Below are 14005 nucleotides of genomic sequence, written 5' to 3' on the forward strand. Positions count from 1 at the left end.
ACCATGGAACCCACATAACACACACTTCTGAGTATCGAAGAGCGTGGATAATTGCATCCATGCTTCCTTTGCTGATAGACAACATCAGCACCAATTTCCAAGCTATAATGTGTTGATTCTCAAGAATGAACATAAGTATGCTGCAACAGTCCAGGTGTGACAACTGTGGCTGGAGTCGTCCTTGCTCGAAATCATGGATCTCTGCTGAACCAACTTGTGGTGGCATCTTCTGTACTCCTGTTGACTGCAGATACTCCATATGCTTCACACAAACATTTTTGAATACTCCCCACAGTTTCTTTCCCACACTGAGGAGTTCAATGAAAACACAATGCTTTTAACATACATCACTTACAGACACCGTTTGGGAATATCGCTGCTGCTGTACTGTCTAGCGAAGGAAACAAATTCTGGTGCACACCTATGAAACTTCAGGGAGATGGTACATAATAGTTCATATGCAACTTCATCATTGGCTTGGGAAAAAATGTGGGACATTACTGCCTGAGCAACCCTCATATTACACAAACATAGTTGAATGGAAAAATTATTCAACAACAGTGCTTTTGCAAACAGCAAAGGATGTTGCAGTTACAAAGAAAGCATAAGAAAAGAAAGCATAAGAAAAGAAAGCATAAGAAAAGAAAGCATAAGAAAAGAAAGCATAAGAAAAGAAAATCTCAAATCGAACAAGGCAGTCATTAAAGAGAACCCAAGAGTTTCAAAGCAAACAGTAGTAGGAACGTGATAAGCTGTGCTGGATTAAATAAAACTATTTTTTAAATATATTCAGCAGGCTCTTACGAGCAAAGGCTGCTCAGCCAGCTGCAGCCTGGCTTTTTTAGCGCGCGCGTTGCCTAGTAAAACTAGAGGCACCGCACCGCCCAGGCCCCATGTGAGGCTAAGTCTGCTCTCTTAAGGTAGCCAAGTGCCTCGTCACCAGACGAAACATATCAGCTCCCTCAAAATCACACTATGCCTAGCGCGTAACCATGCTTTAATGTCTATAATACAACATGCAGTCACCAGTAATCTTTATTTTACAGTAGTTGTTGCCTACTTTGGCCCAAATAAACATGCATTCATCAGCATTCAGCTTCTTCTTTCTTCTTGTAGACAAATTAAATGGCTTGTCCGGAACCAAGGTACCATAGGGAACCTTTGCTAATAGAACCATGCAGATTATGGTGGCCTTGCAGCTTTCCCTGATGCAAACATTTTGGCTTGGAAGACTGAGTATAGCAGAGAGTACAGGGCTACTGGCGAAGGTTTCCTAATGATACCTTTGTTCCAGACAAGTCCTTTAATTTGTCTACAAGAAGAAAGAAGAAGCTGAATGCTGATAAATACCTGTTTATTTGGGCCAAAGTAGACAACAACAGTATGCCTGTATGAACTGAGGATGGCCTCAAAATCCATGCAACAGCACCGTCAGTGCTATTGTGAGCCACAACTTGCAGATAGCTGCACCCTGCATGCTTAATAGCCATTGACAAGGCCACCTCCATATCCGAGATGAGGCTCACTGCAGATGTAACGAGTGCACATTGGCTTCTTTCCAGCCCTGAATGCTATCTTCTTAAGGGGTTCCATAACACGCCTAACAGGGAGCTTCTGATAACTAGCAAACACTCGCCCACATGTGCTTGTTCAAACCCTTCTGGAGGAATGGCAACATGTCCATTCATATGGCATATAGATAAGGCTAGACGACTCTCTGCCTTGAGTGACGCGAATGTGTTACCATCCACCACTCACCCTGCTGTGAAGGCAGATCCACCATGTTTGGTACAATTGGAGACTTCTCAGAAGCAGAGCCCATGGGTGAAACAAGTAGCACCTGGGTTGTCCCGTGCAACACACCAGATTCTCCGTCACCTCTGCACCTGGAATCAGTAGCCTGAAGGTTACTGATTGTAGCCAAAACCTCATTCAGCTGTTTGCAAACTGTGGCCAGCTTCTCCTGCATCCCCACACAGCATACACACGCCCTAACCAAGATTAACTGAAGTAGTAAACTATAAAATCAAACAGAAACCTAAATATGCAGGTTTGTTACGCTCCTGATGTGTCATCAATGGATGCTGATTCCATAATGAGCTGTATGACAGTGTTCAGAGGAAATGAAAACTGTGCTACAGACTGCCTGCATATACACTTACAAAACACAAGATTAAGCCTCTTAAAAAAATAAATAAAAAATAAAAAAGTGCACAAAATTTAAGAAACATGCTACTAACGAAATACAAGAAAACTAATTACATAACTTGCCACTCTGGAGACGTGAACAGGTGACAACAGATGGCCTGACTGACGGTTTACTAAATGAACGGACACTTGTCTTCAAATCTGCATCCCATCCTATCCCATCCTACATTCAAGACACTATTCACTTCCTTCACCACCTCTCCACATTTCCTGTCCCATTACCACCAGACTCCTTGTTCAATACTGTGGCTGTATTGCCCTTGTACATCAACATCCTCCAGGCCCATGGAACAATACCTTTTCTCAACGTTCTTCAAACCCATCACCCCCTTACTAATCCTCCTAGCCAACCACATACTGACACCCAGTCAGTTCGCATTCAAAGGAAAAATCTGTAAGCACATCCACAGTTTTGCCATAAGTACTTGCATGGCACTGTCATATTGCCCCTACCAAAAATTCTCAATCCAGTCACAAATTGCACTTGATGCCCCCATATGATTGTACTTTCGACAATAAGCATAGGTGTGGTACAGAGTCAAATGCTTCTTGGAAATAAAGAAATGCTGCATCTATCTGCCTGTCTTGATACGGCACATTCAGTATGTCATATGAGAAAAGTACAATTTGGGTTTTACGTTATGTATGTTTACGGAATGCATGCTGGTTGGCTTGGAGGAGGTCATTCTGTTCAAAATACATCATGTTTGAGCTCAGAATATGTTCTATGATTCTACAACAAATCAGTGTCGAGGATAGTGGATGGTAATTTTGTGGATTGTTTGCACTACCTTTTTTGTGGACGGGTGTGACCTGTGCCTTTTTCCATGAACTGGGAACAGTTTTTTTGTTTGAGGGATGTACGATAGATATAATTAGAAGACAGGGCTAACTCCGCCACAGATTCAGTATAGAATCTGATAAGGATTCAATTGAGTTCTGGAGCTTTGTTCAGTTTTAACAATTACAGCTATTTCTCAAAACCACTGACACCAATTCTTATTTCACTCTCCTTATCAGTGGTAGGAGCATTAAATTAAGCTGGCTGATTATCCTTTAATCTGTTGAGCTAAAAAGTTGCCAATTCTCTATAAGAATGGAAGCAAATATGCAAAACAATATTTCTATTAAGACAACAGAAAAACGTGTGGTAAAAATTACTAGTTTCCTAAAATGATAAATGTGGATAATATATAAGGCTACTCCTCTTTAGGGGAAAACTAGATGTAACACAATTTGTTAGTTAAAATATCTGCTACAGTAACTAAATTACAAATGCTTATTTACTACAAATTAGATTACGGACAGGACAATGGTAACTTCCAAAAATTCTCAAAAATGCACATTTATTTGCATTGGTAGATAATGAAGTAAGGGAGTGAACTATTCTTCGGCAGTAATGTGAACCACTCGTGCTGATTTGCTACGAAGTTAGTTCCATATCCAAAGCACTCGTACCAGTAACTTTCAAAAATATAGTTTTGTAAACATCTGAAAATTCTCAAAAATAATCTGTTTTGATGTAATTATACAATGAAATTAGATAACTGTTGTTTTGAATGAGGATACACCTACTGGTCTCAAAACTTTTAAAAGAGCACAAAGAAGTTAAAGCATACAATTGACGATAACAGTATGTGCTTATCACAGCACTTGTGAATGTTCGAAATTTCACAATACAGTACAAATGGAAGCAATATGCACAGTAAAATATACAAATCTAGAATTTCAAATCTGCACATGTATCTTGTACACATGCAGTCTCACACAAAGGAGAATTCCAAAGTCAGTTTTCGTATATATAAATAAATGTGTGGATTGCACGAATTTTTCACTTAGCTGTTTCTGTTTCAACTTCTACACTGGCATGCCGAAGAAGAACATTACAGTGTGAGTTTATCTCAGTCAAAGTCACTAAAATGTGCAGCACCGACAAAGCATTGCTCCTGCTTGTTGCAGCTAACAATGTGGTATTATGTTCTTTGGATACTTTGGAAAGAAATATGTTATTTCTAGGTTTGTGAAGTTGATGGTTTACTAACTACTAAATAAAAACAGTTATCATCATTGAATCTTCTGTACTCATGAATTTGTAGATTATTGCCTCACCACATGTCTCATTAAGATTTCACTGCACACTTCATCATACAACAACTCTTCCTATCACCTGCAAACAAGGATGAGACCAAAGTTTCTGTTATACCTGTAACTCGAAAGAATTTAGTAATTATCACAAACATTCAACAGAAATGTTTAAAACTGTTCTTATGTAAATTGACCTTTAAATATTAGAAAAACTCTCCACCAGTACAGGCCTCATAAGGCCCAATGATACCGACTGGCCGCCGTGTCACCCGCAGCTGATGGGTATCACTGGATGCAGATATGAGGGGGCATGTGGTCAGCATACCACACTCCCAGTCGTTTTCAGTTTTTGTGGCCAGAGCCACCACTCTTCAATCAAGTAGTTCCTCAGTTAGCCTCACAAGGGCTGAGTGTTCCCAACTTGCCAACAGCACTTGGCAGGTTTGCTCGGTCACCTATCCAAGTGCTAGCCAAGCGTGACAGCACTTAACTTCGGTGATCTAACTGAAACCGGTGTCACCACTCGGGGAAGGCCATTGACTAAATACAAGGTATTACCAAAAATTTTCGGGACTGGTGCTGCCATCTGTTGAAAACCTTACCGTTGGATTAATGGTCACCAACACCCTCGAAGTAGTTCCCATCTGCACGTACTCACCGGTCCCAGTGCTTCTGCCACTGGTCAAATGTTCTCTGGAAGTCCTGTTCTTTGAGGGTGTTTATCACCGCCAGCACTGCTTCTTGAATCCTCTCTAGAGTGTCGAACCTATGGCCTTTCAACTTGAGTTTCAGTTTTGGGAATAGCGCGAAGTGGCAAGGTGCAAAATCTGGTGAACACGGTGGGTGGGATACAACCGCCATGTTGTTTTTTGCCAAAAAGATCCTGGTGAGCAAGGACATGTGACAGGGCGCATTGTTGTGATGCAGCAGCAAGTTCCCTTGATGCCAAAGTTTGGGCCGTCATCGCCACACGTTTTCATGGAGCCGTTGCAAAATGTCACAGTAGTACGCGGAATTCACTGGTTGGGTGGTACGAACTCTTTGTGCTCAGTTCCCTCGGTATAAAAGGAAACGATGATCATGCTCTTCACTTTGCTTTTCACCTCGCTTTTTTGGGTCTTTGAGAGCACGGGCTCTTCCACTGGGATGATTGTTGCTTTGTCCCCCAGACACTTGATCATTCCAAGTGTCTCCGTAGCACTTTTCCCAAGATTCGCACAGAATATGATACACACACACGCTGTTCTGTTCACGGATCCATCGTAAAATTGCCACATACCAAACACAGAGTATTACGGAAAGCACTGCGCAGACACAACACATCCTCCCAGCTGAATGCCACTCCGCACACTGACTCATCAGATATGCAGCTCTCGCCACCTAGTGGTGCAAAGATCTACTACTCCTACTTTCCAGATGGCAGCACCAGTCCCGAAAATTTTGGATTCCACCTCATATTATAAAGTTTTGGTAAACATTTATGAAAATGACTTTACAAAATTAATATATTTGTTTTAATCAATTTAATTACACAAATGTTACATATGTATTGAGTTAAATTGTTGTTCACGGGCTGTATAGAGATTAATACATAGAATAAGGCAAAGGCAATCACTCCACCTATAGCTGATTGATGCAGGGTGCATAGAAGCACACAACACAAAACAGCATTTACACAAGCTTACAAGTTCTTGCTCCTACTATAGTAATACTGCACGCACGCACACGCACACAAGGGAGTGGGGTTATACTATTGGCTGATGACAACAGGTGTTTACCATCCTCAATCTTGACTGGGGTGGTTAGCAGTGGAATATAAGGGGGCAAGGGAGGAACGAGATTCAGCAGAAGGCTGGTACGGAAAAATCATGCTGATGTGAAACAAGTAGGTGAGACTGCCACGGGGAACTTTTCCATGAAAGGGGAACTGAATTATCCAGAGAAGAAGAAAGGCACAAAGGAATAAGGAAATAATTGAATGCATGAATTAGAGTGGAATAAAAAAGGTAGCAGAGGGGGAGGGGGCGGGACAGATGAAGTACAGCGACTGATAGAGATTGTGGAAGCAAAGAGTATACTACAGACAGAGTTCCCATCTCTTCGGTTCAGTAAGCCAGTGTTAGAAGATGAACTCCAAATAAAATAGATTGTGATGCAGCCTTTGCAATTGACCACATAGTATAGTAAGTGTGTGGTCCAATTGGCCTTCACCCACAATTTAGTGATGGCCATTCATCGTAGTGGATTATCTGTTCATTATCAGACATAAAATGTTATGCTGAGAGATAGGTAAGAATATCGTGCAGGATGGATGGGCAGCTGAATCCACTTTTTGGAGTGTGGGAATAATTTTGGACAGGATATTCCTTATTTTGAACTTGGCTAGCCCTGCAGATAACATGATTTAGTAGTTATGTTTCTGGATGGCACTGTGTGACAAAGAGATGATGTTTGGTAGCTGATCAGCAGGTATGAGAGGAGAGAGAGGTTTGTAAGGATACAGGAAATTTGAGAGCTATTTCTCAACAAAATTGGTATGATGATTTTGGTCTCTGAAGGCCTCAAAAGGATGTTCAGCAAGGTGGGTGAGAGACTACTACTCTCAACAAATGCATCATCCACAAGCGACAAGGCTCTACAAAACTGTATTGAATAGATCACTTCTGCTGGATTTGAATTCCTGGTGGAAGGAGAAGTAGTTGTGTATAAAGATTTAGTTGGTCATGGTTACTATGAAGGTGGTTTGGAGACATTCAAATGTTGATGGTGGTACAATGCTGTGGTGGTGGTGCAGACATGAACATTGACAGTGTTTGTGTAGATGGATGTGGTATCAATAGTGGCAGAGCACCAGCTGGTAGAGGGTCAGGGAAGGAAGATGAAGGTGTTGGTTTCCAAGTGCAAAGAGGAGCATAGCAACCAACCACAAGTCATTGGGGTTAACAATTTTGAGACGCATACAAGACGTGGGTGCTCAGAGTTGTAGGAGTGAGAATAGGCACAGATTCCAGGATATATGTTTTAAGAAAAAACTAGGAATTTCAAAATTCTGAAATCACTGCACTAAGTCTCATAGCTTTGTGCATCAGACAGCCTGCTGATGTCCTCCTTAATATAATTGCTGTAACGGGTGGTACTTCATCAGCAAAGAGGATGATTTCATGTCAGGGTCAGTTTTGATGGCGTATGAAACGATTGTTAAGTTGATCTCATAGGGGGCGGATAGAGGAAAGGAAGGTGAGAACAACACAGCACAGTGTCCTACAGCCATTTTTGAGTTTTTCATTGCAGGGCCAGTGTCAACCATTTCACACATTTCCAAGCTACTCAGAATCTGGAACCCTTCACCTTCATCAAATTAACTTACATATGTATGATGTGGGCTCAGAGTGAAGCCATGCTATTCATGGAGAGTAGTTCCTTTCTCAGTATGCTGCAAGATTTGTTGAAGGTTTCTAAGCCTAACCTTGTTCAGAAAGAGATCTCTTGTGACTTGTGATAATGATTTTCTTACACCTGTTAACCTTCCAGGACTTCAACTATCAATTGTCACAATCCATCCTACTCGTCACAAAGTGGTATTCCATCATCTACACAGTACCCTTCTCTGTCTATGCCCATCATGCTTCCAATTTCCTTCTACATAGGTCACACACTTGGGCTGGATCCAGAAATAATACCTTTATCCTATTTTCTATTACAGTCCTGACATCGCTGTGTGCTACCCCATCAGAGATAGGGCCACCTGTCAAAATTGCCAAGTAATATACCAAATTTGTTACAACCAGTAAATGCAGATGTAAAAAGGACTCCAAAAATTTTCGATTGCTCAAGTGTGACCTAAAGCTAGCTGAACTACCCAGGTACTATGAAATGCAATGTGATTGACTTTAATGGCTGTGTCACAGCCAATGCCTTTTGGATCCTTACCCACACTACTAGTTTTTTCCCTTAAATGTGTAGATGGAAACTCCACCTGCAACTTGTCTTTTGTTCCCATAACACTCCTGGTGTCAGTCTCTCAGTTACTCCCTCCACTTGCCCTGTCCCTCTTCCATCCACCCCATTCCTTTCTCCAGCACCCACAACAGCCCCTCAAACCACCTGTCTCTATTTTAATCCACCATAGCTCACTCTTTTGACACTAATGCTTATCTCTTAATGTATTTCTCCTACCTTAGAACATGTAAGTTCCACTTGTACTCTTCCTACTCTCTACATTCCTTCCTCTAGTAACTTAACCAACTGCTGTCCACATGCATTTGTTACATTGCAGAATGATATCACTGTTCACCGCTTAGTGCCTATACTATATGGTAACTAGTGATCTGTTTTTTTTACACACACACACACACACACACACACACACACACACACACACACACACTGGTACGTTGATAGACACAATAAAATAAAAACCCACACACAAATATTCAGACTTTCACAACCCATGGTTGCTTCATCAGGAAAGAGGGTAGGAGAGTTAAAGACTAAAGGATGTGGGTTTTAAGGTAGAGGGTAAGGAGTCAATCCAATCCTGGGAGCGGAAAGACACCTTAGGGGGGCAAAAGGACAGTTATTCGCTCGCTCGCACGCACACACACACACACGCACACATTCACATCCACCCGTACATATACAGACACAGGCAGACATGCATTTACATATGTCTGCCTATGTCTATATGTGTGCGCGCGCGAGCGAGTGTATACCTTTCCTTTTTTCTCCCCTAACGTAAGTCTTTCCGCCCCTGGGATTGGAATGACTCCTTACCCTCTTCCTTAAAACCCACATCCTTTCGTCTTTCACTCTCCTTCCCTCTTTTCTGATGAAGCAATCATGGGTTGCGAAAGCCTGAATTTAACATCAGTGTGAAAGACTTGAAGTGTATTTGCAGACAATGAAAATTTGTTTCAAACCACTACTCAAACTCTTATTTCCTGCCTATTGTGAGCAGTCGTCTTACCATTTAGCTATCCAAGCATGGCCCATGGGCAGACCCAACCTTCCATATGTTGTCTACAATGAGTCTACAACCTGCACTCTTACATCCATGGTGCGTAAATCTGTACAGGGGAGACATTCGAATTGAAAATTGCTTGCCTATTGTCAGTGCAGGCCCATATTATTCAGAAGTTCCTGAGGACATGCATGCCTGCCTGGAGGAACATTGCATTGTACTTCAGAACAACACAGGCACTTCAATAGATATCAATGTAAAAATTACATAGTAGTTACACTAGAACTTTTAAGCAGGGATTACAAGATTTTATGAGTTGATACATAGTAGTTACACTAGAACTTTTAAGCAGGGATTACAAGATTTTATGAGTTGATACATAGTAGTTACACTAGAACTTTTCAGCGGGGATTACAAGATTTTATGAGTTTATATTTACCTACTGAGACTTATCAGAATACATTCAGGTGTGATTAGACTCGCGCGCGCGTGCGTGTGTGTGTGTGTGTGTGTGTGTGTGTGTGTGTGTGTGTGTGTGTGTGTGTGTGTGTGTGTGTGCGTGCGTGCGTGCGTGCGTGCGTGCGTGCCTTTTTTTTTCACGTTTCTTGCTTGTTATCTTTATGTTAGACTGGAAATATCATTTGTGATCTAACAAAAATTTCTGTTGCAACACAATAATATACATCGACTATAAAAGTGACAATATAGGCTTTAAAAAACTTGGGTGCAACTGGAGTTTTGTTCTCCAATAAATAATCTAAACACATTTAGTGTTTTCTTTAGGCTGGCAAGATGTACCTGTCCTTGCAATGGAAACATATGGTGCCCATTGCTTCAACCTATCTATGAAAGCTTCACAAATTGTTGCAATGGAAAAAATAACCAGGTTAGTGTCAAAAATGTTGCAGTAGTTTTGTTTACATATCTTGCCAGCTTTAATAACTGAATGTGGATTTTTGATGTTGCAGTATAGCTACATCCCTGGGAGCAAGAACAGTTACTGAGGGACTAATGGAACGTGTGCCCCACTTTAAAGTAATGTCTGAAGTTGTAGAGGACAAGGCAGCAGTTCAAAGCTGTCTGAAGTTCGCAGGTATATTTTCACCAGAACATCTGGAATCTTAAAAATAGGAATAGTAGTAAAATAATTTTTCAGTTGCTAAACAAATTTTGAATATATTGGACACATGATCTCTGGGAAGTGTTATTTGGTAAACTATCTCAGTATATTTGGTAAAGAGAGCTAAATTAAGATAATTTATGTTTGTAAAAGCATGGAGTGCAGGAGGGGAGGGAGATATATATGAGAAGGAAAGTTCCTACACTATGTCATCAAAAGTATCCAGACGCCCACAAAAATGTACATTTTTCATATTAGGTGCATTGTGCTGCCACCTACTGCCAGGTACTATCAACGACCTCAGTAGTCATCGTGAGAGAGAAGAATGGGGTGCCCCGCAGAACTCATGGACGTCGAACTTGGTCAGGTGATTGGGTGTCACTTGTGTCATATGTCTGTACGCAAGATTTCCACACTCCTAAACATCCCTAGATCCACTGTTTCTGATGTGATAGTGAAGTGGAAACATGAAGGGACATGTACAGCACAAAAGCGAAAAGGCCGACCTCGTCTGTTGAGTGGCAGAGATCGCAGACAGTTGAAAAGGGTCGTAATGTGTAATAGGCAGACACCTATCTAGACCGTCACACGGGAATTCCGAAGTACTATGACAGTTAGGTGGGAGGTGAGAAAACTTGGATTTCAGGGTCGAGCGGCTGCTCAGAAATCACACATCATGCCGCTAAATGACAAACGACACCTCGCTTGGTGTAAGGCGCATAAACATTGGATGATTGAGCTGTGGGAAAATGTTGTATGACGAATCACGGTACACAATGTGGCAACCTGATGGCAGGGTGTGAGTATGGCGAATGTCTAGTGTGTGTAGTGCCAACAGTAAAATTCAGAGGCGTGTTATGCTGTGGTCGTGCTGTTCATGGATGGGGCTTGCGCCCTTTGTAGTTTTGCATGGCACTATCACAGCACAGGCCTACATTGGTGTTTTAAGCACCTTCTTGCTTCCTACTGTTGAAAAGCAATTCGGGGATGGCTATTACACCTTTCAGCACCTGTTCATAATGCACAGCTTGTGGCAGAGTGGTTACAAGACAATAACATCCCTGTAATGGACTGGCCTGCACAGAGTCCTGAATTGAATCCTATAGAACACCTTCTGGACATTTTGTATTGCCAACTTCGTGCCAGGTCTCGCCAACCGGCATCAATACCCAGCACTCCATGAAGAATGAGCTGCCATTCCCCAAGAAACCTTCCACCACCTGATTGAACATATGCCTGCCAGAGTGGAAGCTGTCATCAAGTCTACATCAAATTGAATTCCAGCATTATCAATGGAGAATGCCAGGAGCTTGTAAATCATTTTCAGCCAGGTGTCTGGATACATCTGATTACGTCGTGTACTCACCATATAGCGAAGATGTTGAGTCACAGATAGGCACAACGAAAAGACTCTCAATTTCCTTCTCATAATAATATTGTTACACTCCATCCTGGATATTCCATTGTTTGCTACTCACCATATAGTGGAGATGTTGAGTTGTAGATGGGCACAAGAAAAAGACTGTCACAAATATAGGTTTTGGCCAGTAAGGCCTTCATCAAAAAGAAACACATGCACATGCACACGCAGATGCAACTCACATGTGCATGACTGCAGTCTCTGGCTATTGAAGCCAAAGTGCGAGCAGCAGTGCATAATGTCAGTTGGGTGTTGGGGATAAGTAGGAGGCTGGTCCGGGGAGGGGGGAGTGATAGTAAGATAGGTTTGGGGGCGGGGGACATAAAGTGCTGCTTGTATGGAGATGAGGTGGAGGGCATCAGAGCAACTAGGTGCAGTTGGGAGGTTAGGTAGAGGGCCGGGGAGGGGAGGGGGGGGGGGGGGGGGGGTAAAAGGAAAGGAGGAAGCCTGTCTGTCCACATGAATGGCCACCGATAAACTGTGGCCAAGAAACAGCTCAACCACCTCATTGTTGAGCATGCCACCCAACACAATGTTCTTCACTTCAATGACTGCTTCACAGCCTGTGCCATCTGGATCCTTCCCACAAATACCAGCTTTTCTGAATTGTGCAACTGGGAACTCTCCCTGCAATATATCCTACCTTACCATAACCCTTCAGTAGTCATTTTCCTTGCCCATCTAGCTCATTCCCTGTTCGCATTCTAGTACCCTCAGTCTTTTTACTTACTTCTCCTCCACTACCCCCACTCCACCCCATACTCCATCTAACCTCAGGTTCCCTACCCTCCTCCACCTCTTACCCATACACTCCCATAAGCAGCACTTTACCATCTCACAACCCTACCCTTCTAACCCTCCCCCTGCCTGCCCCGTTCTCCTCCTTACTCCCACCGCCTAGTTGCCTCTCCCATTATGGGCAGTTGCCCGCAGTTGGGGTTCAACAGCCAGACACTGCACATGCGTGTATTTCCAATGAAGGCTTTGTTGACCGAAAACTCACTTTCTGACAGTCTTTTTGTTGGGCTTATCTGTGATTCAGTATCTCTGCTATACAGTGATCAGCAACTCTCCTCTTCATAATATTGTTACATGTCATCCTGGATTTTCCGTCGTATAACTTGGTTAGGCTGTTTGTGAAGTTATATTTCTAAGAGTTAATCCTTTTGCACAATTGCTTCTCATTTACTTGCAAGATTTGTACCCAAAATGATGGTCTAGCTGGGTAGCAACACTGCATGCTATCATCATCATCCATCATCATCATCATATACATCCTTGAGCAATAGTTTATCGGTACATATTCCCAATATATAAATAAGATCATTTATTACAAAAAAATATGTAGATTACATACTAATACTATGTAATGTCCCCAGTATTGAAATTGGTTATCTAACTAATGAAAAAAAAAAAAAAAATTTAGAAGGTTTACAAAAGACAACAGATGGGATGAACTTCCTAGATTTGACTTCCTTCAATCACAATAATAAGTACACCTTCCAGACATACGAGGTGCAACAATTAAGTAATGAGATTGATTTTGTTTGCAAGATGTGGCAACCCTGCAGGCTTGCGTAGGCACAATATCTTTGACCTTTGTCTATAAGCTGCTTCTAGTCCAAGCAGCACATCGATGCAACTGCTCAGTCATGAGCTGTGCTGTAATAAGTTAACATGTGTGTGTCTCTCATCACAGAAATGGAACCGCATAATGTTGCGCAATGGTATGCCATTTCTTTTTGCATTAAATTGGGTGAAAACGTGATGACAACTTACGGTAAGCTTCATAAGGCTTTTAGAAAGGAGGTTATGTCAAGAGCTCAATGTTTTCATTGGCATAAAATGTTTAGTGAAGGCAGAACGAATGTTGAAGATGAAAACCGCAGTTGACAACCATCAATCTCATGGATGGATGTCAACTTGGCCATGGTGCGTGAACTCTTACAATCTAATTGAACATTATCCTTTAAAATTATTGCAGAAGAACTGAACATCAATCGAGAAACAGTTCATGTCCATGCCAACATTGCTGATAATTGGATTCTGCATCACGATAATGTGCCATCCCATACTGCTCTGTCAGTACAGCAATTTTTAACCTCAAAACAAATTTCAGTACCACCACAGCCACCTTATTCACCAGATATTGCTCTGTGCAACTTTTTTGTATTCCCAAGAGTCAAAATGGCGGTCAAGGGACACCATTTTC

General features: G+C 41.9%; 1 protein-coding gene across 3 annotated transcripts in view; it reads left to right on the forward strand.

The window, feature by feature from the left end:
- The window catches only part of LOC126481002 (L-serine dehydratase/L-threonine deaminase-like), an 86795-nt gene that overhangs the window by 67474 nt on the left and 5316 nt on the right, over positions 1 to 14005 (forward strand). For all 3 annotated transcript variants that reach the window (XM_050104451.1, XM_050104453.1, XM_050104452.1), the window contains exons 6-7: positions 10037 to 10139; positions 10222 to 10346. In XM_050104451.1, coding sequence (XP_049960408.1) covers positions 10037 to 10139; positions 10222 to 10346 — 228 coding nt within the window. The remainder of the gene's footprint in view (positions 1 to 10036; positions 10140 to 10221; positions 10347 to 14005) is intronic.

The sequence above is a fragment of the Schistocerca serialis genome, chromosome 5 (assembly GCF_023864345.2).
Source record: "Schistocerca serialis cubense isolate TAMUIC-IGC-003099 chromosome 5, iqSchSeri2.2, whole genome shotgun sequence".
Lineage (NCBI taxonomy): Eukaryota > Metazoa > Arthropoda > Insecta > Orthoptera > Acrididae > Schistocerca > Schistocerca serialis.